The 24,828-nt window shown below is 40.3% G+C and overlaps 2 protein-coding genes across 6 annotated transcripts in view; both read left to right on the top strand.

Moving 5' to 3' along the window:
* Positions 1 to 1,330: 1,330 nt before the first annotated feature.
* LOC128687581 (uncharacterized) lies at positions 1,331 to 11,702 on the top strand. Its single transcript, XM_053775099.2, has 6 exons — positions 1,331 to 1,719; positions 3,150 to 3,273; positions 3,381 to 3,457; positions 5,138 to 5,263; positions 5,826 to 6,059; positions 8,889 to 11,702. The coding sequence occupies exons 2-6, from the start codon at positions 3,151 to 3,153 to the stop codon at positions 9,106 to 9,108; spliced, it is 780 nt and encodes a 259-aa protein (XP_053631074.1). The 5' UTR covers positions 1,331 to 1,719; position 3,150; the 3' UTR covers positions 9,109 to 11,702.
* Positions 11,703 to 18,305: 6,603 nt separating this feature from the next.
* The window catches only part of Cc2d2a (Coiled-coil and C2 domain containing 2A), a 95,229-nt gene continuing 88,706 nt past the window's right edge, over positions 18,306 to 24,828 (top strand). For 4 of the 5 annotated variants that reach the window (XM_070084181.1, XM_053775097.2, XM_053775096.2 and 1 more), the window contains exon 1: positions 18,976 to 19,070. The gene's annotated coding sequence lies outside the window, so the exon portion shown is untranslated. Of the gene's footprint in view, positions 18,511 to 18,975; positions 19,071 to 24,828 lie in introns of those variants that run through there. The other variant, XM_053775095.2, reaches the window with a different exon arrangement.

Genomic DNA, 24,828 nt, shown 5'->3' with positions numbered 1-24,828 from the left:
CTCTTCCTGTTGTCGCTGTTACTCCTCCTGTTGTTGATGCTCCTCTTCTTGTTGTCGTTGTTACTCCTCCTGTTGTTGCTCATCTTCCTGTTGCTCCTCCTGTTGTTGCTGCTGCTGTTGCTCCTCTTCTGCTGCTTTTGCTATACCCATGTTACAACTCTTTCTCTTTCTCATACACACACACGCGTATATATATATATATATATATATATATATATATATATATATACCTGGAGTTTACCTGGAGAGAGTTTCGGGGGTCAACGCCCCCGCGGCCCGGTCCGTGACCAGGCCTCCTGGTGGATCAGCGCCTGATCAACCAGGCTGTTGCTGCTGGCTGCACGCAAACCAACGTACGAGCCACAGCCCGGCTGATCAGGAACTGATATATATATATATATATATATATATATATATATATATATATATATATATATATATATATATATATAATATATATATGTCGTGCCGAATATGTAAAACTGGTCAATTAGCAAGAACTCATTTAAAATTAAGTCCTTTCTAAAATTTTCTCTTATACGTTTAAAGATATATTTTTTTCATTAATGGTAGTGTAAAAAAATTTACTTTTGCACCAAAAGAATCTTAGAAAACTTACCTAACCTTATTATAACAAGAACAATTTATTTTAGCCTAACCCAACTATATATATTTTAGATTTGTTTACAATAATTTAATACTAAGCAAACACAGTGAAAAATATTTTTTTTGTTAGATTCAGAATGATTTTGGCAAAATTAATGCATACACAAATTTTTACTTGTCCTATATGGCAAGATGAACGTTGCTATTTAAGCCAAGATCGCAAGTTCTGCCTATTCGGCACGACATATATATGTATATATATATATATATATATATATATATATATATATATATATATATATATATATATATATATATATATATATATATATATATATATATATGCGTGTGTGTGTGTGTGTGTGTGTGTGTGTGTGAGTGTGTATACGAAATTTATTTAAGCGTCTTGAAAGAAATAATTGTTATTCTATTAAAATCTGATCATATAAAGTATACAAATTTTTTTCAAACCATCATATACATTATTCATCATGCTAAACTGTCCAATGTAATTAAACAAAGATATTTATCACGTTGTTACCACCATACTTGATTAGAATTTGTGGAAAAATCTTGGGAAAGTCACCACCACATTCCCGTGAGTTCTATTAATTATTTTCTCATGAAATTTAAAAACAAAATTGGTGATAAAAAAAATTATTTACTGGTTCACCTTGTTCAAGGTTCCACACAGCCACCAGAGCACAAAATACACATTATATAGTGGAGTCTGGTGTGATGGCGGTGTTGGTGTAACTTACTCAAGTAACGGCGCTCACAACCAGAGGAAAATAGCGGATTTTTATTGTTTCCTCTAGTAGCAACAGTAATGAAGCTCAGTGCTGCTTGAGAGCAAAACCACGATGATTTTATTTAAAATCAGATTCACTTAACGTTATCAAAGGTCAACCCTGGTAATGCTACATTGGAACATTACTGTTTGTGTTATTGAGAAAGATTATAAAGGCAAAGTGTTCGTTGTTCATCCTATGAGAGGCAAGATGGGCGTGTGTTCTGGCCCGTGTGGACCAACCTGAGGGGCTCAGTCTAGCTGCACCTTCATTACTGTCTGGTACTTCTCGAAGTTCCTTCCCAAGACAGTGCTTTAGAGAGGTAAGACGCATTTTTATATTATTACACATGGATAAATATTAATTGTTTTTGTTTGAGGAAGATGACGTTAGATAAGTACTTGTGACTATTCTAAGAAAAGTTATGTCAAAGATTTATTTGATTTTGCTCCGAAGGGCGAATTTATTGGAGAAGACTAGTCCCGGAGCTAAGGAGTATGTCTTATAAGGAGAGGTTAAGGGAACTCAACCTGCAGACATTGGAGGGAAGGGAGGATAGGGGGGGTACATGATAACGACGTATAAAATACTGAGAGGGATTGTCAATGTGGATAGGGACCGAATATCTCTAAAATGGGACACAGGAATAAGGGGCCACACCTGGAAGCTGAAAACCCAGTTGAGTCAGGGATGTTATGAAGTATTTCTTCAGCACCAGAGTTGTCAAAAAGTGGAACAGTCTGGGGAGTGATGTAGTGGAGGCTGGATCCATGTATAGCTTTAAGGAGAGGTACGACAAGGCTCTGAGAACAGGAAGAGTGGATCTAGTAGCGACCAGCGAAGAGGCGGGGCCAGGAGTTGTGAATCGACCCCTGCAACCACATATTTTAAGGATGGTTCCCTGCAGGAGGAGTCTACTGAACGCCATATCGATTAAAAGTCAATCGTTGTTTACCAGGAATTATCATTTGTAATTTGCTGGTAGCTGTTTTAACAAAAAAAGAAAACGATAAGATGTAGAGTGTAAATATAATTAGATGGCGAGACTAACAGCATGAGGATTCTAAGTTCATGTCAGTGTGCTAAGCTGATCGTGTGATGGGAAGATTGAGTGTAGGCGTGAAGTGCACTACCGGGGAAAAGGACGTCACATACACATATACACAACATTTAATGTAACAAATTAATTTTTAACAGAGTGGACCGGTAAGCCAGCGGAAGGCCTCGGTCAAAAGATCAAAAGCTCCGGTGAACGGATTATGTGACTGAGACTAGCATCAGGAGATATTTTCTCATTTCTCCTGGTGAATAAATTAATCTTTCTTACATGAGGAGTGTGTGCACTCACCCATACTAACATGTGTCTGTGTGAATCCACCCATGCACACCAGTGCACATACACCATCATAAAAACGCTTGTGCTTACAACACACTGTATTTCTAAGACTTATCTTCCTCTTATATACAGTGTGTATATACTCACCTAATTGTATTCATCAAATTGTGAATACAGTGGTCGATTCACAGCTCTTGGCCTCGCCTCTTCAAAGGTCGTGTGTGTGTGTGTATGTAATACATATATGTATCTTATATTGTACTACTTTACTTACCTACTTAGTTACTTCTACTTATTAAATATAAAAACCATCCGATGATGAATTATAAAGTAACTTTTCAGTCCGTGTCACCTTTAGTGTTGAAAATATATCACTTCACATCAGTTGACTTGAGAAATTACATTCTTCCCTACAGGATGCGCGTGACATATTTGATTTTGGCATGGGCAACATGGGTGTGTGTAGGCATGATGGTGAGTGAAGGTGGAGGTGTAGCCAAGACGCTGCCCGAGGCTGGAGAGAGGCTCAGAGCTCTGCAGGTAAACACAATGCAGTTTAACGGCAGGAATTAAAATGCAATTTGCATATATATAGCACTTAAAATATTGTACAGATTAAAGGTAAATAAAGTACTTGGTTGACCCAGGCTAAGCTGTCGAAGCTGTCAGGACGACCAGAGATGCTAATGCGTGAAAGTCTGCCGGACCATGTTACCCAGGTGTGGTAAGTGCCCATCAGTGCTTTTACACTGAGAAAATAGGAGTGGATGCTGTCGTGTTTGTAGTGAACCATTGCAGCATTATAGTAATGACGGCAACACTGATAACAGTAGCAGTAAGTAGCACTAGCAGAAATACCGGTGATGATAACAATAGTTTTAGCAGTAGAGGTACTGATAAGTACCAGCAGTGGCAATATCGTTAACATTACTTACTTTTTTAACAATGTTGGTATGACTATAATGAGTAAAAGACATATGGCCACAAAAATTGTAATAAACATTTGTCAATGGCATCAACGACTCCGCATGAATAAAATAAAGCAAAATATAAGAGTGTATATTTTGGCCTCAGTAGCAGGTATAGATGTATAGGTACTCATATATTTTATTTGATCCATTTGGGTTTTACTTGATCCATGTAGATAATAGATCCATTTGGGTTACAGTAGATTCATGTGAGGTTTAGTAGATCCATGTGGGTTTTAGTAGGTTGGTTATTGGTAAAGATTCGCAGTATCACGCTGCACGGGTCTTTACCAGTTGGTGACCCGGTCTTGGCTCCACACTGGAGGAGTCTTGACATTCATAATGTTTTCCGTGGGAAGAGATGTTTGTACCACTTCATCTCTTGGGACCATTTGTCCTTAATCCTAGCCACATTCCCCGTCCTCACGGGGCTCGTAGGGAGAAGCTAGGATCTTGGACTGCCACTTACCCCGCCCCATGGGGCTCGAAGAGTGTGGCAGCTACGTAGCAGCAACTGTCATGAAGTGGAAAGACAGAAAGCACTACAGGATCCTTTTGGAGCCACTGCCCAGCTTTGGGCTGCAACCCGAGTGCTGGGGAAGCTCAAGGAATCCTCTCTCTGTCTTAACTGATGCTTTTTCTCGTTTGTTGCACCTGGGTTTTAGTTCATCCATGTGGATTCGTTTGTGACATTAATATTTGTTTATAGTTAGTTTTTAGTTTAATATGTTTATTATGCACCCCATACCCATCCTGTGGGCGGTAGTCAAAAGATTACAGAGGTACATAATGGGTCCAGGGACTGGACTCCGAAGTTATGATAGCTGAACTAGTTACAAAGGTAATGAACTCCAGGTAGATCTGGTCACAATCATGGCAAGTTACAAAGGTAAAGATGATGGTGCATTATCAACATATACTATGGGAGTCTAATTTCACAGCAGATTATAGTTATAACTTATAATGTAGGTAGCCCATTAATAATAATAATAATAATAAATATTTTTTTACAAGTGCGGGGCAGGGAGAGTATGGGCGAATCTAGAACAACAACGAATACATATACAGACCTAGCTGACATCTATGACATACTACACAGAAAGCCCCTGGTTATGCAAAACATTTCGGACAAATTAGGTTAATTTTGTCCTCAGGATGCGGCCCATACCAGTCGGCTAACACCCAGGTACCTATTTACTGCTAGGTGAACAGGGAGAGCAGATGTCTTAAGGATACAGTGATTAAATAAGTGGTCACTGATGTATTGGATAACCGATGATGTTAATATTAGCATATAATCCTAGCTCTGACACAGTATATATAGTTAAGTGATGGACGTTCCAACACACTATAATAGTTACGGTGACAGCTTTATACTTGGTTAGTGATGATAAAATGACGCACCTGACGCAGGAAGGCATCACACAATTTTGCAGGTCGTCATGGCAGGTCGGCGGGGCTGGAGCGTCCACTAAGAGGTTCCTGGAACTGAAATCACCAGGAGACAAGATGCGCGCCATCAGAGACAGACTCGTGCAGAGGATCATGAAGGAAGCCAAGCAGTGAGTAGAGTAATATTACTTCGGAATAAAACCGAAGTGACCAGCCCTCACTACCTCAATCTTCTTGTTTTAGTAAACAACGATGTCAGCCAGGGGAAGGCCTCGGTCAGATGACCAAAAACTCCAACGTCCTGTTTCCTGACAAACCTAACCTAACCTAACCTGTAATTTTAACGTTTTATTTTGCACTGTTTTCTTGTAGTTGAAAATTCTTTTATATAGAGTATAAAATCTAATTTCCTTTTCATTGTTTCTCATAGTGGTTTTCTGCATATAGATACACTACTACCCTTGGGTACCTGGGTATATGCGCGGTGGAGGGTTAGTTTGGTCAAAAGTAGCAGAAGTGAAGCAAGAAGATGCATAAATCATCATATAAGACAAATCCAAAGTTGTTTGTAATTCATGCTATTTTTTGTGAAAGAGACACAATGTGTAACCCTCTATAATTGTAAGACTTTATTGATGACATACAGTATTATTCATAAATAAATTATATCCCTCCCTTTCTATTAGTAGTTTTGTTGCAGCGATTAGCTACTTACACTGCTCAATTCTCCAGGTTACCTTCTAGCAGTCAGTCCATCACGTCGATTGCCTTCCTCGCCTTCGGAGTGAAACTCTTCGACGTGCTGAGAGACTCCATGTTTGGGAGCACCGGTATGATGAAGATGGGAGGTGACGGTGACACTGCCCAGGCCAGGGTCGCTATTCTGCCTGGCTTGGGGCTCTTCGGTGACAACCTCAATAATCTGGCTGAGATCGTCTTGAATACGATCACCATTTATCTCTACAGGTTAGTAGTTAGTCGTTACCATCCGGTAATGACGTGGGTCATTGAAGCGCAATTCACATAATGAAGGAACACTTCACTAGGTCTAGTGGGCCAAGCTAGTCAAGTCCACTGAATTTCAACATGGTAGCACCATGTTGAAATTTGGTGATCAAATTATATATTTTAAGGCGGCTTTTAATTACATTCATTGGTGGGCGGGGGGTAGTCGATTTTGAGAAGAGCCTGTCTAGTATGGGCTAGTAGGCCTGCTGCAATGTACCTCCATTCTTTTGTTATTGATTCCATCAATTTTCCCACAGTTGAGGATAGGTTGATTGGTCTATAATTTGAAGCTTGTAAATGGGTATCACATTTGCCACTTTCCACTAATCTGGTACGATACCTGTTTGTAATAATAATAATAATTATCTTTATTTTTACAAGTACACGTACAAGGTATACAGGCCTAGCTCACATCAATGACATATTACTATACAGAAAGCTTCTTGTTATGCAGAGCATTTCGGGCAAATTAGGTCAATTTTGTCCCCAGGATACGACACACCAATCGACTAACATCCACGTGCATATTTTACTGATAAGTAAACAAGGACTGCAGGTGTCTTAAGGAAACACGTCCTAATGTTTCCATCTGTACCGGGAATCGAACCCTGGATCTCAGTGTATGGGCTGAGTGCGCTAGCAATCGAGCTGTTGAAGAAACTCACTAATGGTTTGCTAAGTTCCTCTTTGTATTCCTCTAGGACCCTTTGAAAATAGTTCGTCAGGGTCACGTGACTTGTTTGGTTTCAGTGTATCAAGTTGCCAGAGGACCACGTCGCTAGTGACTGATTTTTGCCTAATTTATTCTCATAATGACCTGTATAATTACTAATCTCCGGGATTTTATTTGTATCCTTTTGTGTAAAAAAAAGAAGGAAATAAGTATTAAAAATGGTACACATTTTTTTTTGTCACTAATGGTAAGTTAACCTGAGTTATATGAGTCGGCTCATATTTTTCTTAATATTATGCCTCTATACCTGAAAGTAACCTTCTGAGTTGTTGTTTTTGAATACCTTGCAAGAGTCGTTCTTTTTGATTCCCTCACAACCTTAATTACATATTCTTTTATTTTTACTTTCCTTATTCCCTTTTTTTACTTCTCTTAAACTGGACGTATTAGTCAATAAGGTGACCCTCTCCTCTTTGGATACATCTGTAAATGGCTGTTTACACTCTGTACACTAACACTCAAGAATAATCTCTGACAAGGGATTATAATATACTTGGGTATACACACTGAAAGATATACACCTGTCGGTGTATAAATCCTCTTTTGCACATGTTTAAATATTGCCTTACATTAAAAACTTCTCATTTTAAAGAGAAATTGCCAATAAATTCACATATTTAACTATTTTCGTCACAACTTTCTGTAGAGTGGTTATGTAGATGAATGGTTCAGAGAACCGACATGTTGATAAATTAGACATGTGCAACATGTGTCTAATTTATCAACAGAGTGGTTATGTTCTTAACTTCCGTTTTAAGTGCATTGCGTGGAGATCATATGCTTAAAAATACATGATATATGTTTGTTGTTTGTTCTTGATTCACCAGTACTCTTCTGGCCCGGGTCTATGACGTATTGTGCAGGAGTGACTAGCCATACTAAGGTACAAAGCCAAGAAAATATTCCTGATTCTCTCATACTAAGAATAACATCGCCATTATTCCTCTATTATTATTAAAGAAACCTGCTTAATGTTTTACACTCAGGCAGGATTGCTGATTTTTTTTTTTTGACTCATGAGCTTATAAGATAGCAAGTAAATCTTCCAATTTTTCCCCTATATTAAGTATACACACGTCTTTACTTTCATGTGTGGGGTTCCTAATATTCCTTATATCTGTGATTTTTTTTTTCCAATTTAGGAGCCCTGATCTGAGACCGGCCGCAATAGTGATGATCCCCGTAGCCATTAACGGATATTAAGAAAAATATATATAGATGAGTAAAAAGTGTTAAATCCGGTCTAGATTATCATCAGAGATACCATCATCAGTTCCTACACTGTCACTATGAGCTACTCCTGTCTAATACTCCCCATCATAACACCGGTCCCTCTAGCACTACACTACCTGTCCATCATCACCCATAATACTCCTGTCCAATAATGCAAACTCTCATATTACTACAACCATCACAACTCTCACCAAATATTACCAGTCTTTTCACCACCACTAACCTGTCACAAGTCCCACTGTTCACAAATTCACAAATCTGTTCGCTAGGGTATGGGGTGCATAATAAACATATTAAACTAACTAACTAGTCCCTTCGTCACCACACTCCAGTATTTCCACTACCACCACATTCCAGTTTTTCCACTATCACCACACTCCAGTTTTTCCACTACCACCATACTCGAGTATTTCCATTACCACCACTCCAGTTTTTCCACTACCACCACATTCCAGTTTGTTCACTATCACCACACTGACCAGACCGTGGGGGCAATGACCCCCAAAACCCTCTCTAGGTATAAACTGCAGTTCTTGATAAATTAGACACATGTGCAACACTTGAGTATCTTTATTAATGGACTGATTACATCGACTCAAGGCTGAGGGACTGATTACCTCAAACTCCTGTTCTTTACCATTCTTCTTTGTATAGGACTGATGAAGCCACTGTGTGGCGAAACGTTTCCTCAATAAAGATACCCAAATGTTGCACATGTGTCTAATTTATCAACTTGTCGGTTCTCTGAACCATTTCTACACTCCAGTTCTTCCACCACTAGTCCCTCCATCAGTTCCACCAATCCCTTTCTTTCTCCACAGAGATGAGAGCCCTGACTGCGGAGAGCGGCTACTGTGTGAAAGTAACCAGCAAGCGGTGAGCCGAGGACTGCTGGATTCCTTCGTCACCTACATCAGCGGGTTCGCCGTCTCCTTCCTGCTACACGAAGCTCCTCTCTCCCGCAACCTGGAAGCCATGAGGGCCGGCAGAAAAGGTTACAACTGCATAGAGCTCTACCCACACTGCTCCATTACTCTCTGAGAATTGGAGCTGGCACTCCTGCACCTCTAACCTCGCCCAAAAAGAGTGGTTGAGGCTCTTCTGTCTGGTAATCGCCAGACATAAACGCTAGTGAACAGTCAGTGCCAGGACACTCTGGAATGATCAATAATGATTACACATATATAAACTCGCAAAACTCGTATGGGTCACTAATTGCTTCTTGGGATACTAAAAAAGCATAATTTATATCCTCTTGTCACAAATTATATTTTTTCTTTAAATTCTGTAACTTAATTAATATTATAGTTACTGAAATCCGGGAAACAGACTCATTTACACGAAGAGCAAATTTGGTGCCACAAACTATGTGCTTTCCATTAGCAGGGGAAATTCAGTAGTCTACACCTGCCTATTTTTTTTTTTTAATATACATTTGATGTGATTATAATTATTTACCAAAGATTGTGGTACTAGGAACTGGGCATTACTACTCTTAGCTAACTGTTGCTTAATTTTATTGGGTTATGCCCTTAGAATCTCTGTGCCCTCCGAGCAACTGTACAAATTCATACCACTGTTTGAAGAACCATTTGTAGATTTTCCTTAATAAAACTTATCTTATTTAATCCCCGACACGGGTGGAAACATTGGACATATTTCTTTATATCTATTGGATAGGTATGGGGTGCATAATAAAGATATTGCCCTTATTCACCTAGCAAACTTGTGGGTTGCATCCTGGGGGTGTTACCTTGGATAGGCCTTGGTTTTGAAATGAGATATGGATAACAACTCTTATTCTGTAAACTCAACTGTGTAAACAAAGGAATTTATTATGCTATAATGGTTTAAGTATTGATTTTAGATTTTGCCACCGAAGTGGCTAGTTTATTGTGCACCCCATATCCATCCTGTGGACGGTAGCGCGAGAGCATATGGATACACAAAAGGCCTAGGAACTAGGCCCCAAAGGGTTAACAGGAATACATATGGATTTATATCTACATATCTATAGTTCACTTATCTGTTACAAGCAAATTTAGGAAATTTGCTTAGTATATCTGGTATCTTATTTTCATTAATAAGATATCTTGACATGTCACATAGGTTATTATACTGTCTGTCTCTGTATTCCTCAATAAGTGGACAATTAAGCACATAGTGTTCAAGAGAGTGACCATATGCCTGATCACATAATTTACATTTAGTTTGATCATCATCTGTGTGTCTCCCAAACTGCCAGAAGTACTTGTAACCAAGCCTAAGCCTGGCCACTACAACATCAGTCAGTCTGTTCACATTGCAAGTTGCTCCATAAACATACTTATCTACATTCATGTTATCATAGTGGGTTATAGATCTACTCAGGCTTCTAACTGCATTCCTATAACAATCATCTTCATTATTTACTTCTCTCCTAATATTATTCCTAATGCTAGACACAGTTATACCAAAGTTATATTCTACGTTCTCCTTCTGGATACTCTTCTTGGCTAACATATCAACTTTATCATGAAGGAGTAATCCAATGTGTGATGGGATCCATAGCAATTGTACATTAATTCCTTTGTCCCTAATTTTTGAGTATCTATACCTGGCTTCCCCAATGAGCATGTTGTTGGAGTCATTATATGAGCCAAGAGCCTTCAATGATGACATAGAATCAGTAATGATGATAGAGTCAAGCTCAGTGTCATAGGTTAGCTTTAGCGCCATTAGGATTGCAAACAATTCAGTTTGCAGTGTAGACGCCCAGTTGTTAATTCTTATGCCTAACTCAACAAATTTATTATCGTTCTTAACTAGGGAGGTGGCAACAAGAGCAGATGCAGCCCTGCCAGAAGACTCCTGTTTAGATCCATCAGTGTATATAACTTGTGATAACTTATTACTACCAGCTAGGCGAAAAATTTCTTCTTGAGCAGTTGCTCTAACAAGAGATTTAAGGAAGGGATTACTAGCAATGAGCTTCTTGGGAGGGACTTGTAGGTATGTGATATTAAATGAACACATCTTCCATGGAGGGGTGAAATGCTCTTGTTGCCTACAGTGATACAGTTCATGCAGGTTATAAAACTTAATGCAATTGCACGTTTTCACAATCCATTTAGATCTGTGTGTATTTACCTCCAGACACTTGGTAAGATTCACTGTGACAGTGTCTGGTTCGTTTCTCAACATTCTAATACCGAGTACAGTGTTAATTTCAACAATCCTATCACTGATTCTAGAAATACCAAGCTCCTTCCTCATGTTAAGAACTTTTGTAGATCTGGGACAGCCAAGAATAGTCCTGAGAGCTTCATTTTGCATTAACTCCAAGGGTCGGAGGGAACTTTCTCTAGCTAATATCAACATGGGAGCAGCATAATCAATTAAGGACCTAACATAGGCTATGTACATCATTCTCACGATTCTCACATTAATTTAAGTATTGGTGAATTTGATACTCCACATTTTACTTGAATTTTAGAGCAGATAAGGTTAATTAATAACCTATGGAAAAAATTAAACGTGTTGCATATCTGAATTTCGAGTATAACTAGGGGCTTTCTGTAGAGTATGCCAATAATACAGCTAGGTATGTAACAGATGTATCATGTACTTGTAGAAATAAAGATGAATAAAAAATATTCTCGGATTTTCTTGCATTGGTTTGGACTAACCTACGTTAAAAACAGCATCTATAAGGAAACAAAACATTTATTTTGCAGGTAGTAATTTGGGAGAGCTTCATTACCTGTTTGTTGCCCCTGTCCACCTAGCAGTAAGTAGGTTAAGTGTCCCGTGGCCTGGTAGGCAACGTTCTCGCTTCACACGTTGTGTTCGTGGTTTGATCACCGGCAAGGATGAAAATTGGGCGTGTTTCCTTACACCTGCTGCCCCATTCACCTAGCAAGCAAGTAGGTACCTGGGTGCTAGTCGACCGGTGTGGGTCGCATCCTGGGGACAAGATTGAGGACCACAATAGAAATAAGACAGTCCCATGGTGGCGCATTGACTTCCCTGAGTTATCCTGGTAACTAACCCTCCGGGGTTAAAAATCTTGTCTCTCTTACCAGGGTGTTAGCCAACTGTTGTGAGATGCATAAGGACACCATTGAACGTTTTAAAACCATACTGGGTGGCTTCCTTGGATTGTACTGGGTTACTAACCTTCCGGGTTATTACAGGTGTGACTAAATGGTTCAAGTTGGACTGACACGTCGTGGTCAGTTGTCCTCTCCTTTGTGCGTGTTATTTGTACATTGTTCCAGTCACGGTAGTGTGTCTTTCTGTTATTAATATTCCAAATAAAATTTTTTTTTTTTATTTTCACCGGTATTCTCCCGGCCCGGGTCTTTTCCAATAGTGGTGACCCGGCCTTGGCTTCCACTGGTCCACCCAGTTAAATAAAACATTATTATTATTATTATTATTATTATTATTATTATTATTATTATTATTATTATTATTATTATTATTATTAAAGATTCGCCGGTATTCTCCCGGCCCGGGCCTTTTCCAAGTGGTGGCCCGGCCTTGACTCCCTCTTTAGGGAGCGTCTGAGACCTAAGTCTTCCATGGGAGGAGGTACAAGTACCTCCTCATCTTGGGGACCAACTGTCCCCAGGCCTAGCCACAAGCTAGGCCTCTCTGGTCTGCCATCCCCGCCTCAAGGGGGGCTAATGAGAATGACAGTCTTGTGAGCTGTAAGCTCGGGCTCAGGCACCTACCCTTTGAAGAATTTCGAGAGTATATCTACTCTCTGAGCCCGGCCATGGGCCAGGCTCGTCTGGTGCTTGCCTGGTCAACCAGGCTGTTGCTGCTGGAGGCCCGCTGCCCCACATATCCATCACAGCCTGGTTGATCTGGCACCTGGTGAAGATACTTGTCTAGTTTCCTCTTGATACAGTGTTCCCTTATTGTCCCCACCGCACCCCTGCTCCTCACTGGGTTTATTTTACACTTCCTCCCATATTACTCACTCCAGTATGTTGTTATGGCAGTGTGCAGATTTGGGACCAAGCCCTCGAGTACCTTCCAGGTATATATTATCATGTACTCAGCCCTAGAAGGGCTAGGCATGGTGTCGATCCTAAATAAAACTATGAAGATATTCCTATCCAATTCTACAGCAAAAAATAATTAGCTGTACAAATTGTATAATCGATATTTGGCAAAATGAGATAATAATTTATTATGTTAACTCTCTAATATTAATTAAATTTCAGTCATAATAATTCGGACAAATAATAATTTTTGTACCTAAACTTAATAACGTAACTCAACCTAAGTTAGTCTAAGAGTTAAGTTCTAGGCTATTTTTTTTCAGATATATTAGATGAGGCTATATATACTATATATAAAATATTTTTCCCAATTTAATCAAAATGTAAATAGCACCATGGCACAACATAATTAATAATGATGAATTTACATAATAAATAACACTCGTGTGATTTTTTTTTATTCGCCGGCACTCCCGGCCGCCCACAAAAAAAAAATATATTATTTTATTCATACAATACTGGTGAATTATGATGTATTTTATCTGGGATAAACTAACAAAATTATATAACGTCATTATACTTTTTTCCTCGAGAAATTTGATATTATAAATAAAAACGTTTTTTAATGCTTAGGTAACATCGACACCATGCCTAACCCTTCTAGGGTAAGGCAGGTGCCTGAGTCCGAGCTTTTAGCTCATAAGACTGTCATTCCCATTTGCTCCCTTGGGGCGGGGATGGCAGACCAGAGAGGCCTAGCTTGTGGCTAGGCCTGGGGACAGTTGGTCCCAGAGATGAGGAGGTACTTGTGCCTCCTCCCATGGGAGACTTCGGTCTCGAGACACTCCCCAGATAGGGAGCCAAGGCCGGGCCACCACTACTTGGAAAAGACCCGGGCCGGGAGAGTACCGGCGAATAATAATAATAAAAAAAAATCATGCTATAATTTATTATGTTGCTGCAAGATAAACACAAATAATTACTTATTAATTTAGTTTAAGTTAAATTATAAAATAATGATTAAAATTTTATTAACTTGCATAAAAGTGTTATAGAAGATGGCAGGTTGTCAGTCATGGACGGTTAGTGTCTGAGTCGTCGTGTGACTTAACATCGACACCATGCCTAACCCTTCTAGGGTAGGGTAGGTGCCTGAGCCCGAGCTTACAGCTCACAAGACTGTCATTCCCATTAGCCCCCTTGGGGTGGGGATGGCAGACCAGAGAGGCCTAGCTTGTGGCTAGGCCTGGGGACAGTTGGTCCCGAAGATGAGGAGGTACTTGTGCCTCCTCCCATGGGAGACTTAGGTCTCAGACACTCCCTAAAGAGGGAGCCAAGGCCGGGCCACCACTTGGAAAAGGCCCGGGCCGGGAGAATACCGGCGAATATTTAATAATAATAATGTGACTTAACATCGATACCATGCCTAACCCTTCTAGAGTAGGGTAGGTGGCCGAGCCTTTAGCTCATAAGACTGTCATTCCCATTTGCCTTCTTGGGGCGGGGATGGCAGACCAGAGAGGCCTAGCTTGTGGCTAGGCCTGGGGACAGTTGGTCCCAAAGATGAAGAGGTACTTGTGCCTCCTCCCATGGGAGACTTAGGTCTCAGACACTCCCTAAAGAGGGAGCCAAGGCCGGGCCACCACTTGGAAAAGGCCCGGGCCGGGAGAATATCGGCTAATCTTTAACTAACTAACTTTGACTTAACCCGGAAGTGGTTAAATCGTGTGTGATTTTTATTACTTAGGACCTGCGTTCGCGGTTTACCCTTAATTCAAATCATGAATAAGATAATGGTTATTTGGGTTTAAAGCTTACACAAGTTTCATGTAAGCTCATTACCACCAGTCAAAATGTTTTAATCCTTAAAAAAGAAGGATAAAAGTAAAAATAGAGCAAAAAACTAACGTCGAAGACCTGGGAGTGATCATGTCGGAGCATCTCGCCTTCAAAGACCATAATATTGTATCAATCGGCATCTGCTAGAAAAACGACAGGATGGATAATGAGAACCTTCAAAACTGGGGATGCCAAGCCCATGATGACACTTCAGGTCGCTTGTTCTATCCAGGCTGGAATATTGTTGCACACTAACAGCACCTTTCAAGGCAGGTGAAATTGCTGACCTAGAAAATGTACAGAGAACCTTCACGGCGCACATTATTATTTTTTTTTTATTATTAACACACCGGCCGATTCCCACCAAGGCAGGGTGGCCAAAAAAAGAAAAACTTTCACCATCATTCACTCCATCACTGTCTTGCCAGAAGGGTGCTTTACACTACAGTTTTTAAACTGTAACATTAACACCCCTCCTTCAGAGTGCAGGCACTGTACTTCCCATCTCCAGGACTCAAGTCCGGCCTGCTGGTTTCCCTGAACCCCTTCATAAATGTTACTTTGCTCACACTCCAACAGCACATCAAGTATTAAAAACCATTTGTCTCCATTCACTCCTATCAAACACACTCACGCATGCCTGCTGGAAGTCCAAGCCCCTCACACACAAAACCTCCTTTACCCCCTCCCTCCAACCTTTCCTAGGCCGACTCCTACCCTGCCTTCCTTCCACTACAGACTCATACACTCTTGAAGTCATTCTGTTTCACTCCATTCTCTCTACATGTCCGAACCACCTCAACAACCCTTCCTCAGCCCTCTGGACAACAGTTTTGGTAATCCCGCACCTCCTCCTAACTTCCAAACTACGAATTCTCTGCATTATATTCACGCCACACATTGCCCTCAGACATGACATCTCCACTGCCTCCAGCCTTCTCCTCGCTGCAGCATTCATCACCCATGCTTCACACCCATACAAGAGCGTTGGTAAAACTATACTCTCATACATTCCCCTCTTTGCCTCCAAGGACAAAGTTCGTTGTCTCCACAGACTCCTAAGTGCACCGCTCACTCTTTTCCCCTCATCAATTCTATGATTCACCTCATCTTTCATAGTCCCATCCGCTGACACGTCCACTCCCAAATATCTGAATACATTCACCTCCTCCATACTCTCTCCCTCCAATCTGATATCCAATATTTCATCACCTAATCTTTTTGTTATCCTCATAACCTTACTCTTTCCCGTATTCACTTTTAATTTTCTTCTTTTGCATATCCTACCAAATTCATCCACCAATCTCTGCAACTTCTCTGCAGAATCTCCCAAGAGCACAGTGTCATCAGCAAAGAGCAACTGTGACAACTCCCACTTTATGTGTGGTTCTTTATCTTTTAACTCCACGCCTCTTGCCAAGACCCTCGCATTTACTTCTCTTACAACCCCATCTATAAATGTATTAAACAACCACGGTGACATCACACATCCTTGTCTAAGGCCTACTTTTACTGAGAAATAATCTCCCTCTTTCCTACATACTCTAACTTGAGCCTCACTATCCTCGTAAAAACTCTTCACTGCCTTCAGTAACCTACCTCCTACACCATACACCTGCAACATCTGCCACATTGCCCCCTATCCACCCTGTCATACGCCTTTTCCAAATCCATAAATGCCACAAAAACCTCTTTAGCCTTATCTAAATACTGTTCACTTATATGTTTCACTGTAAACACCTGGTCAACACACCCCCTACCTTTCCTAAAGCCTCCTTGTTCATCTGCTATCCTATTCTCCGTCTTACTCTTAATTTTTTTAATAATAACTCTACCATACACTTTACCAGGTATACTCAACAGACTTATCCCCCTATAATTTTTGCACTCTCTTTTGTCCCCTTTGCCTTTATACAAAGGAACTATGCATGCTCTCTGCCAATCCCTAGGTACCTTACCCTCTTCCATACATTTATTAAATAATTGCACCAACCACTCCAAAACTATATCCCCACCTGCTTTTAACATTTCTATCTTTATCCCATCAATCCCGGCTGCCTTACCCCCTTTCATTTTACCTACTGCCTCACGAACTTCCCCCACACTCACAACTGGCTCTTCCTCACTCCTACAAGATGTTGCCCTATACACGAAATCACAGCTTCCCTATCTTCATCAACATTTAACAGTTCCTCAAAATATTCCCTCCATCTTCCCAATACCTCTAACTCTCCATTTAATAACTCTCCTCTCCTATTTTTAACTGACAAATCCATTTGTTCTCTAGGCTTCCTTAACTTGTTAATCTCACTCCAAAACTTTTTCTTATTTTCAACAAAATTTGTTGATAACATCTCACCCACTCTCTCATTTGCTCTCTTTTTACATTGCTTCACCACTCTCTTAACTTCTCTCTTTTTCTCCATATACTCTTCCCTCCTTGCATCACTTCTACTTTGTAAAAACTTCTCATATGCTAACTTTTTCTCCCTTACTACTCTCTTTACATCATCATTCCACCAATCGCTCCTCTTTCCTCCCGCACCCACTTTCCTGTAGCCACAAACTTCTGCTGAACACTCTAACACTACATTTTTAAACCTACCCCATACCTCTTCGACCCCATTGTCTATGCTCTCATTAGCCCATGTATCCTCCAATAGCTGTTTATATCTTACCCTAACTGCCTCCTCTTTTAGTTTATAAACCTTCACCTCTCTCTTCCCTGATGCTTCTGTTCTCCTTGTATCCCATCTACCTTTTACTCTCAGTGTAGCTACAACTAAAAAGTGATCTGATATATCTGTGGCCCCTCTATAAACATGTACATCCTGAAGTCTACTCAACAGTCTTTTATCTACCAATACATAATCCAACAAACTACTGTCATTTCGCCCTACATCATATCCTGTATACTTATTTATCCTCTTTTTCTTAAAATATGTATTACCTATAACTAAACCCCTTTCTATACAAAGTTCAATCAAAGGGCTCCCATTATCATTTACACCTGGCACCCCAAACTTACCTACCACACCCTCTCTAAAAGTTTTTCCTACTTTAGCATTCATAACGGAGATAAAACATCACCTGAGCATCAGTCATCAGTAACAAATTTCCCCACGTTCTCTCTGGGACACTAAAAAGAGAAGGCCACACTACTCCCACGAGCCCTCTTAGGGCGGGGAAGGTGCCAAAGCTGGAGCTTGCTGCCACCTGCAGCTCACAAGACTGTCACTGCCACTGCCACGAGCCCACCTGGGGAGGGGCAGATGGCAGACCAGAGGCCTTGCTTCTCCCTACGAGTCCCGTGAGGGCGGGGAATGAGGCTAGGCCTTCGGACAGTTGGTCCCGAAGATGAGGAGGTACTTGTACCTCCTCCCATGGGAAACATAGGTCTCAGACACTCCCAAGACAGGGAGCCGAGGCCGGGAAAAGACCCGGGCCGGGAGAGTACCGGCGAATTAAGAACAACAATCTGGGACACTTGTCCTCATGTTATTATGCCGCTGGACACATTACACGAGTACCAACATTCAGCAGCTCCATTTCCGCTCTGCGGATATTTATTTACCGGATTATTTTGTGGGAAGAATATTACTGAATTCAGGTGAGGGAGTAGGTTACCTGCTATTTTCAGATGGACTACTATTCCTGTTTACCTAGTCTAATACTACTCTACGACTACTAATACTCTATTACTATCTAAATCTGTGTAAGTGTACTTAGGTGTACCCGTAAACTTCAGGTACCTACGTAAACTTCATGGTCCATTTTTGGATCCCTGGTACAGGTGGAATCATTAGGACATGTTTCCTTAAGACACCTGCTATCCATGTTCACCTAACAGTAAAATAGGTACCTGGGTGTTAGTGGACTGGTGTGGGTCGCATCCTGGGACAAAACTGACCTAATTTACCCGAAATGCTCAACATAACAAGGGACTTTCTATACAGTAGTATGTCATTGATGTCAGATATGGTCTGTATACCTTGTACATATAGAAATAAAGATAAAATAAATAAAGATACATATGCTGCTATATATGATATTTTATATAACGTATTAATATGTACTAGCAGTACCTGAATAAACTTACATAGAGGACACCATGGAGAGGTAGCTGTCTCTGGCCTTTACAATCACAACAAGAAGACACTAATTATTTAAGTAAGTTTATTTAGGCACAGGTACGCATAAGTTCAATTATATAGTGTACTTTACCTGGCATAACTTGGAAAAGTCAGACAAAGTGACTTATTTCTATTTATTTGTTCAAATAATGCATTTTTTCACGAAGTAATGTTCCAGATGCGGGTATGTATGGTGAAGCTCTGTCACTTTATGATCCTTATGGGTTTAGCGTTTTCCACGAGTATAAAATATGGAAACTCATATGTACAATATTCCAGCTCCTGGAAGGTGGTCCTGGTGAGGGTCGATTGATCCAAGGAATTGGATTTACCATCTTTCCATCGATCATGCTTGAATGTTTCTCTAAGCTTGAAGACTTCAAAGGTTCAATCTCGACCACCAGCTTTAAAACCATTGTTAAAAAGCACCTTCTTCATGTAATTCATGACTGCATAATACTATGCCAAACAAATCTTGAAAACTGTCATCAGAAATTAATTTTTTTTTTTTTTTTTTTTTTTTTTTTTTGTACTCCCATATATTATCATCATATGCTGTAATCCCATATTTCAGACTGCTACTAGGCCTATTTCGGCCAATAAGTATTGTGGGAACAGCAACATATTATGTTGATTTTGCAGTTAGGATAGTATTTTGTTATGCAAATTGTAAGAAACATAACAAACCTATCATATCACACCTACCCTAATAAAACAATGTAACTTCTTCAGGATACATAATAATAATAATAATAATAATAATAATAATAATAATAATAATACCTTCATTTACTACAAGTACATGTACATGGTGTACAGGCCTAGCTGACATCAATGACATACTACTATATATAGAAAGCCCCTTGTTATGCAGAGCATTTCGGGCAAATTCGGTCAGTTTTGTCCCAGGATGCGACCCACACCAGTCGACTAACACCCAGGTACCTATTTTAAACTGTTGGGTGAACAGGGACAGGGACAGCAGGTGTCTTATGGAAACACGTTCCTAATGTTTTCCAGCCGTACCAGAGGAGATTTAAACCCTGGACCTCAGTGTGTGAGCTGAGTACGCTAGCGATTGAGCTATGGGACCTTACCCCAGCCTCTGATCCACGCATGTCTTTGTATTCAATAATACGACTCGGTATTCAGTATTGATTGACGGAGATGTACTGAGCAACCAAATTAAGTATACAATTTTTACTAATAATGTATCTCCTAAAATAACAAATTGCACAAGAAATACTTAGTGTATTCCATGGTGTTCATAGGTTATATGTATTGCAAAATGTAAATTGATGTTTGAGTTCCACCAAATAGTAGTCAATAACTCTCACTAAACAATGTATTTTTTTTTTTTTAACTTGCTGGCCATCTCCCAGCAAGGCAGGATGACCCAGAGGAGAAAACATTTACCATCATTCATTCAGTTGCTGTCTTTCCAAAAGTGTGCAGACATCACATTTTAGATTACTCTCTAATTGCAGCATCCCACCCCTCCAGAGTACAGTGGAACCTCAGTTTTCGTTTGCCCTGGTTTTCGTCGAATTCGGTTTTTGATGACTTTTTTTTGTCAAAATTTTGTCCCAGTTTTCATTCATCACCTTGGTTTTCATCGAGTTGACAGTGGTCCGCCATACCAAACATGTTTGCCTGCACTCACAGAAAGCATCCCGCGCATTCTGAGTCAGTCTGGCTTTGTTTCTCGTCAGTAGAGGGTGGTAGAGGGCAGTAGTGATGGTGGTAGAGCATGGTAGTGATGGTGGTAGAGGGTGGTAGTGATGGTGGTAGTGATGGTGGTAGAGGGTGATAGTGGTTGTGATGGTAGTAGAGGGTGGTAGTGATGGTGGTAGAGGGTGTTGGTGGTGATGGTGGTAGAGGGTGGTAGTGATGGTGGTAGAGATAACCTCTCCTCCCTCTTCCCTCCTTGCTGTCTTCCATACACCAAGAAGAGTCTTCAATAAAGGTAAAAGTGATGTTAAATGTTCATTTATCCATTTCATTAGTCCTTTATATTTACGGTGGACCCTCGTTTTTCATAATTAATCGGTTCCAAAGCGTGTGACTAATGGTGAAATTGATGATTTCCGAAACCATTTTCCCCACGTGAAATAATGTAAATCCAATTAATCCATTCCAGAGACCCAAAAGTATTAAAACAAAATAATTTTTTTACATGAAATATAGATGTACATACACAGAAAACAATGAGACATGAAGAATAAAACAATAATAACATGACACTTGCCTTTATTGAAGATTCTTCTTAGTGTATGGAAGATGGGAGGAGGGGAGAGGATAAAGAAATTACTGTACCAAGTCCTTTACTGGGGTTACTTCCCTTCTTTGTTTTTTAATGCCACTAGGACCAGCTTGAGAGTCACTGCACACCTGTGGCACTAAATATCCATTCAGAGAGCTCTGTTTCTGGTGTCTCTTTAAAATTTCCCTAAAATGGGACAAGACTTTGTCATTGTACATGTTGCTCACACAGCTTGCAACAGCTTTGTTAGGGTGATGTCCCTCCACAGATCTTTCCATCCTACTCCACATTGCCCAAATCTCCATTACTACCACCCTCTACCACCATCACAACCACCACCATCCTTTACCACCCTCACTACCACCATCTACCACCATCACTACCACCCTCTACCACCATCACAACCACTACCACCCTCTACCACCATCACTACCACCCTCTACCACTATCACTACCACCACCACTTTTGTATTTTTCTACAATCTTTTTCTTTAACCCTTAAACTGTCCAAACGTAGATCTACGTTCACTTGCATGGCGCTCCGACCTCGACCAATGATATTAATCCGTTCCTGAGAGCTCATCGTTAATCGAAATTATCGTTAGTCGAGTTAATTTTCCCCATAAGAAATAATGGAAATCAAATTAATCCGTGCAAGACACACAAAAGTATTGAAAAAAAAAATTTTACCACATGAAATATTAATTTTAATACATACAAACTGAAGAAGACATGTACAATTACATGACACTTACCTTTATTGAAGATCTGGTGATGATTGATGGGATGGGAGGAGGGGAGTGTGTGGATGGTATTAGTGTTTAGAAGAGGAATCCCCTTCCATTAGGACTTGAGGTGTCAAGTCCATTTCCGGGGTTACTTCCCTTCTTTTAATGCCCCTAGGACCAGCTTGAGAGTCACTGTACCTCTGTTGCATAACATATCTGTCCATAGAGGCCTGTACCTCCTGTTCCTTTATGACATTCCGAAAGTGTTTGACAACATTGTCAGTGTCACAATTAAACACTTGTTCAGGTTTCAATTCTTCACTGTCTATGTACTCCTTGAATTCCTGCACATATTTTTCAGCTGCTTTTTGGTCCGAACTGGCAGCCTCACCATGCCTTATCACACTATGTATGCCACTATGATTCTTAAATCTCTCAAACCAACCTTTGCTGGCCTTAAATTCATTCACATCACCACTAGTTGCAGGCATTTTTCTAATTAAATCGTCATGCAACTTCCTAGCCTTTTCACATATGATCGCTTGAGAGATGCTATCTCCTGCTATCTGTTTTTTGTTTATCCACACCAGTAACAGTCTCTCAACATCTTCTATCACTTGCGGTCTCAGTTTCAAAAACATAGTTGCACCTTTGGCAAGAACAGCTTCCTTGATTGCCGTTTTCTTGGCCACAATAGTAGCGATGGTTGATTGGGGTTTTGTGTACAACCTGGCCAGCTCGGAGACACGCACTCCACTTTCATACTTAGCAATGATCTCTTTCTTCATATCCATAGTAATTCTCACCCTTTTTGCTGTAGGGTTGGCACTAGAAGCTTTCTTGGGGCCCATGGTGACTTATTTTGCAGGTGCAGTCACTAAAAACACTGTGATAATATGAAATGTTCCGATTGTATGTTTGGATGGGACCGCGGTGGCTGGCTGGCTTGTAAACGCTGGCCACAAGTGGACGCGTCTCGAATATAATAATAATAATATCTTTATTTTACTACAAGTACATGTGCAGGGTATACAGTCCTAGCTGATAACAATGACATACTACTACAGTGGACCCCCGGTTAATGATATTTTTTCACTCCAGAAGTATGTTCAGGTGCCAGTACTGACCGAATTTGTTCCCATAAGGAATATTGTGAATTAGATTAGTCCATTTCAGACCCCGAAACATACACGTACAAACGCACTTACATAAATACACTTACATAATTGGTCGCATTCGGAGGTGATCGTTATGCGGGGGTCCACTGTATATAGAAAGTCCCTTGTTATGCTCTGCATTTCGGGCAAATTAGGTCAGTGTCCCAGGATGCGACCCACACCAGTCGACTAACACTCAGGTACCCATTTTACTGATGGGGAACATAGACAACAGGTGGAAAGAAACACATCCAGTGTTTCTACTCTGGCTGGGAATCGAACCCAGGCCCTCACCATGTGAAGCGAGAGCGTTAACCACCAGGTCGAGTTTTTTAGCGCTAGTCAAGGCAAAATTTTTTGCGTTAAAATGTATCGCTAGTCGGATTTAATGTTAGACGATGCCATCGTTGGTCGAGGGTCCACTGTATTTTGAAAAATGAAAAAATAATTTTTTTTTCTTTTAAAATGAAGAGAACATTTGTCTACATGTTATAAGATTAAAAAAAATTTTTAGGGTTAGTACTCACCGAGATATAAGATCGTGAAGTTGGCTCTGGATGCTCACCTGTCAGCAACATTGACTCCTGCCGCTTGCAGAAGTGTTGCCATACCTTTTTTTCTCGTTTTTATTTTAATTTATTTATTTTCTATGTTCTGATAATTACTATTTATAATAGTTCTTGTAATTTCATAGTCAATCTTTGTTCTGATACTAATATTAGGTACTGAAATAGTGCTCAAATAGTCACAATAACATTGACAGGTGAACATTTACACCTGCCTGGGTTATTTACTATTGTCTAGAAATATATACAAAATATTTATAGGTCCCAGCAAAGTTTTAGATACCCTGGCACATACCTTGAAGCATGCCTGTCTCCCTATCTATCTGTCTGCCTGTCTGTCTATCTATCTCTGTCTATGTATATCTGTCTCTGTCTATGTATATCACACTCCTTGAAGAATTGTTTTATGACATCTGTTATCAGCTCGGTGGCATTTGATAAGTGGGTGCTCGGGGGAACACTGGCTTTATTTGTTTTAACTGATACACACAAACATGTTTCTGTCTATCTGTCTGTCTGTCTATCTTTGCCTGGAATTCTTGGATTATCCTAGTTAATTTACACTATGTATAATAGCTGTACTTATGTGTACATGCGAGACAGAAATAAGATAGACAGAGATATAGACAGATAGAGATATAGATAGAGAGGGAGCCAGAGACAGCCAAAGCAAGCCAGCCGGCCAGCCTGCCAAATACATAAGAAAGAAGGAACACTGCAGCAGGGCTACTGGCCCATGCAAGGCAGGTACATGTCACCCTCCCCCCCTGGCTTAGACCAATGACCCACCTAGTCAGGTCACATCCATGAAAGGAAGGAGCATGACATCAGACCTAATAGCACAAGCTAGTCAGGTCCAACTCACACCCACCCACACTTACTCATGTATTTATCTAACATATTTTTACTTTCCTCTTAAAATGGGAGTGTTAATGCGACATGACATCAGTGAATCCCTGGTGTTTGCCACGCTATTTGATCTAGCTGGCGCTCAATTGAACTGGTGCTCCCACAAGGTACTAAGTACTCCCAGATTTTTTTAATAGTGCGCACACTGAGTGCACAGACCCATTCTTTCATG

The sequence above is a fragment of the Cherax quadricarinatus genome, chromosome 11, assembly GCF_038502225.1.
Source record: "Cherax quadricarinatus isolate ZL_2023a chromosome 11, ASM3850222v1, whole genome shotgun sequence".
Taxonomy (NCBI): Eukaryota; Metazoa; Arthropoda; class Malacostraca; order Decapoda; family Parastacidae; genus Cherax; species Cherax quadricarinatus.
Note: the sequence above shows the minus strand (reverse complement) of the source record. Positions and strands in the feature narration are given on the sequence as shown.

Bases quoted from the DNA above. Each gene is read 5' to 3' on its own strand.
- LOC128687581 (XM_053775099.2), top strand. From the start codon at position 3,151: ATGCGCGTGACATATTTGATTTTGGCATGGGCAACATGGGTGTGTGTA. The intron at 5,264-5,825 runs GTGAGTAGAGTA...TCAATTCTCCAG, and splicing joins ATCATGAAGGAAGCCAAGCA to GTTACCTTCTAGCAGTCAGT. The intron at 6,060-8,888 runs GTTAGTAGTTAG...CTTTCTCCACAG, and splicing joins ATCACCATTTATCTCTACAG to AGATGAGAGCCCTGACTGCG.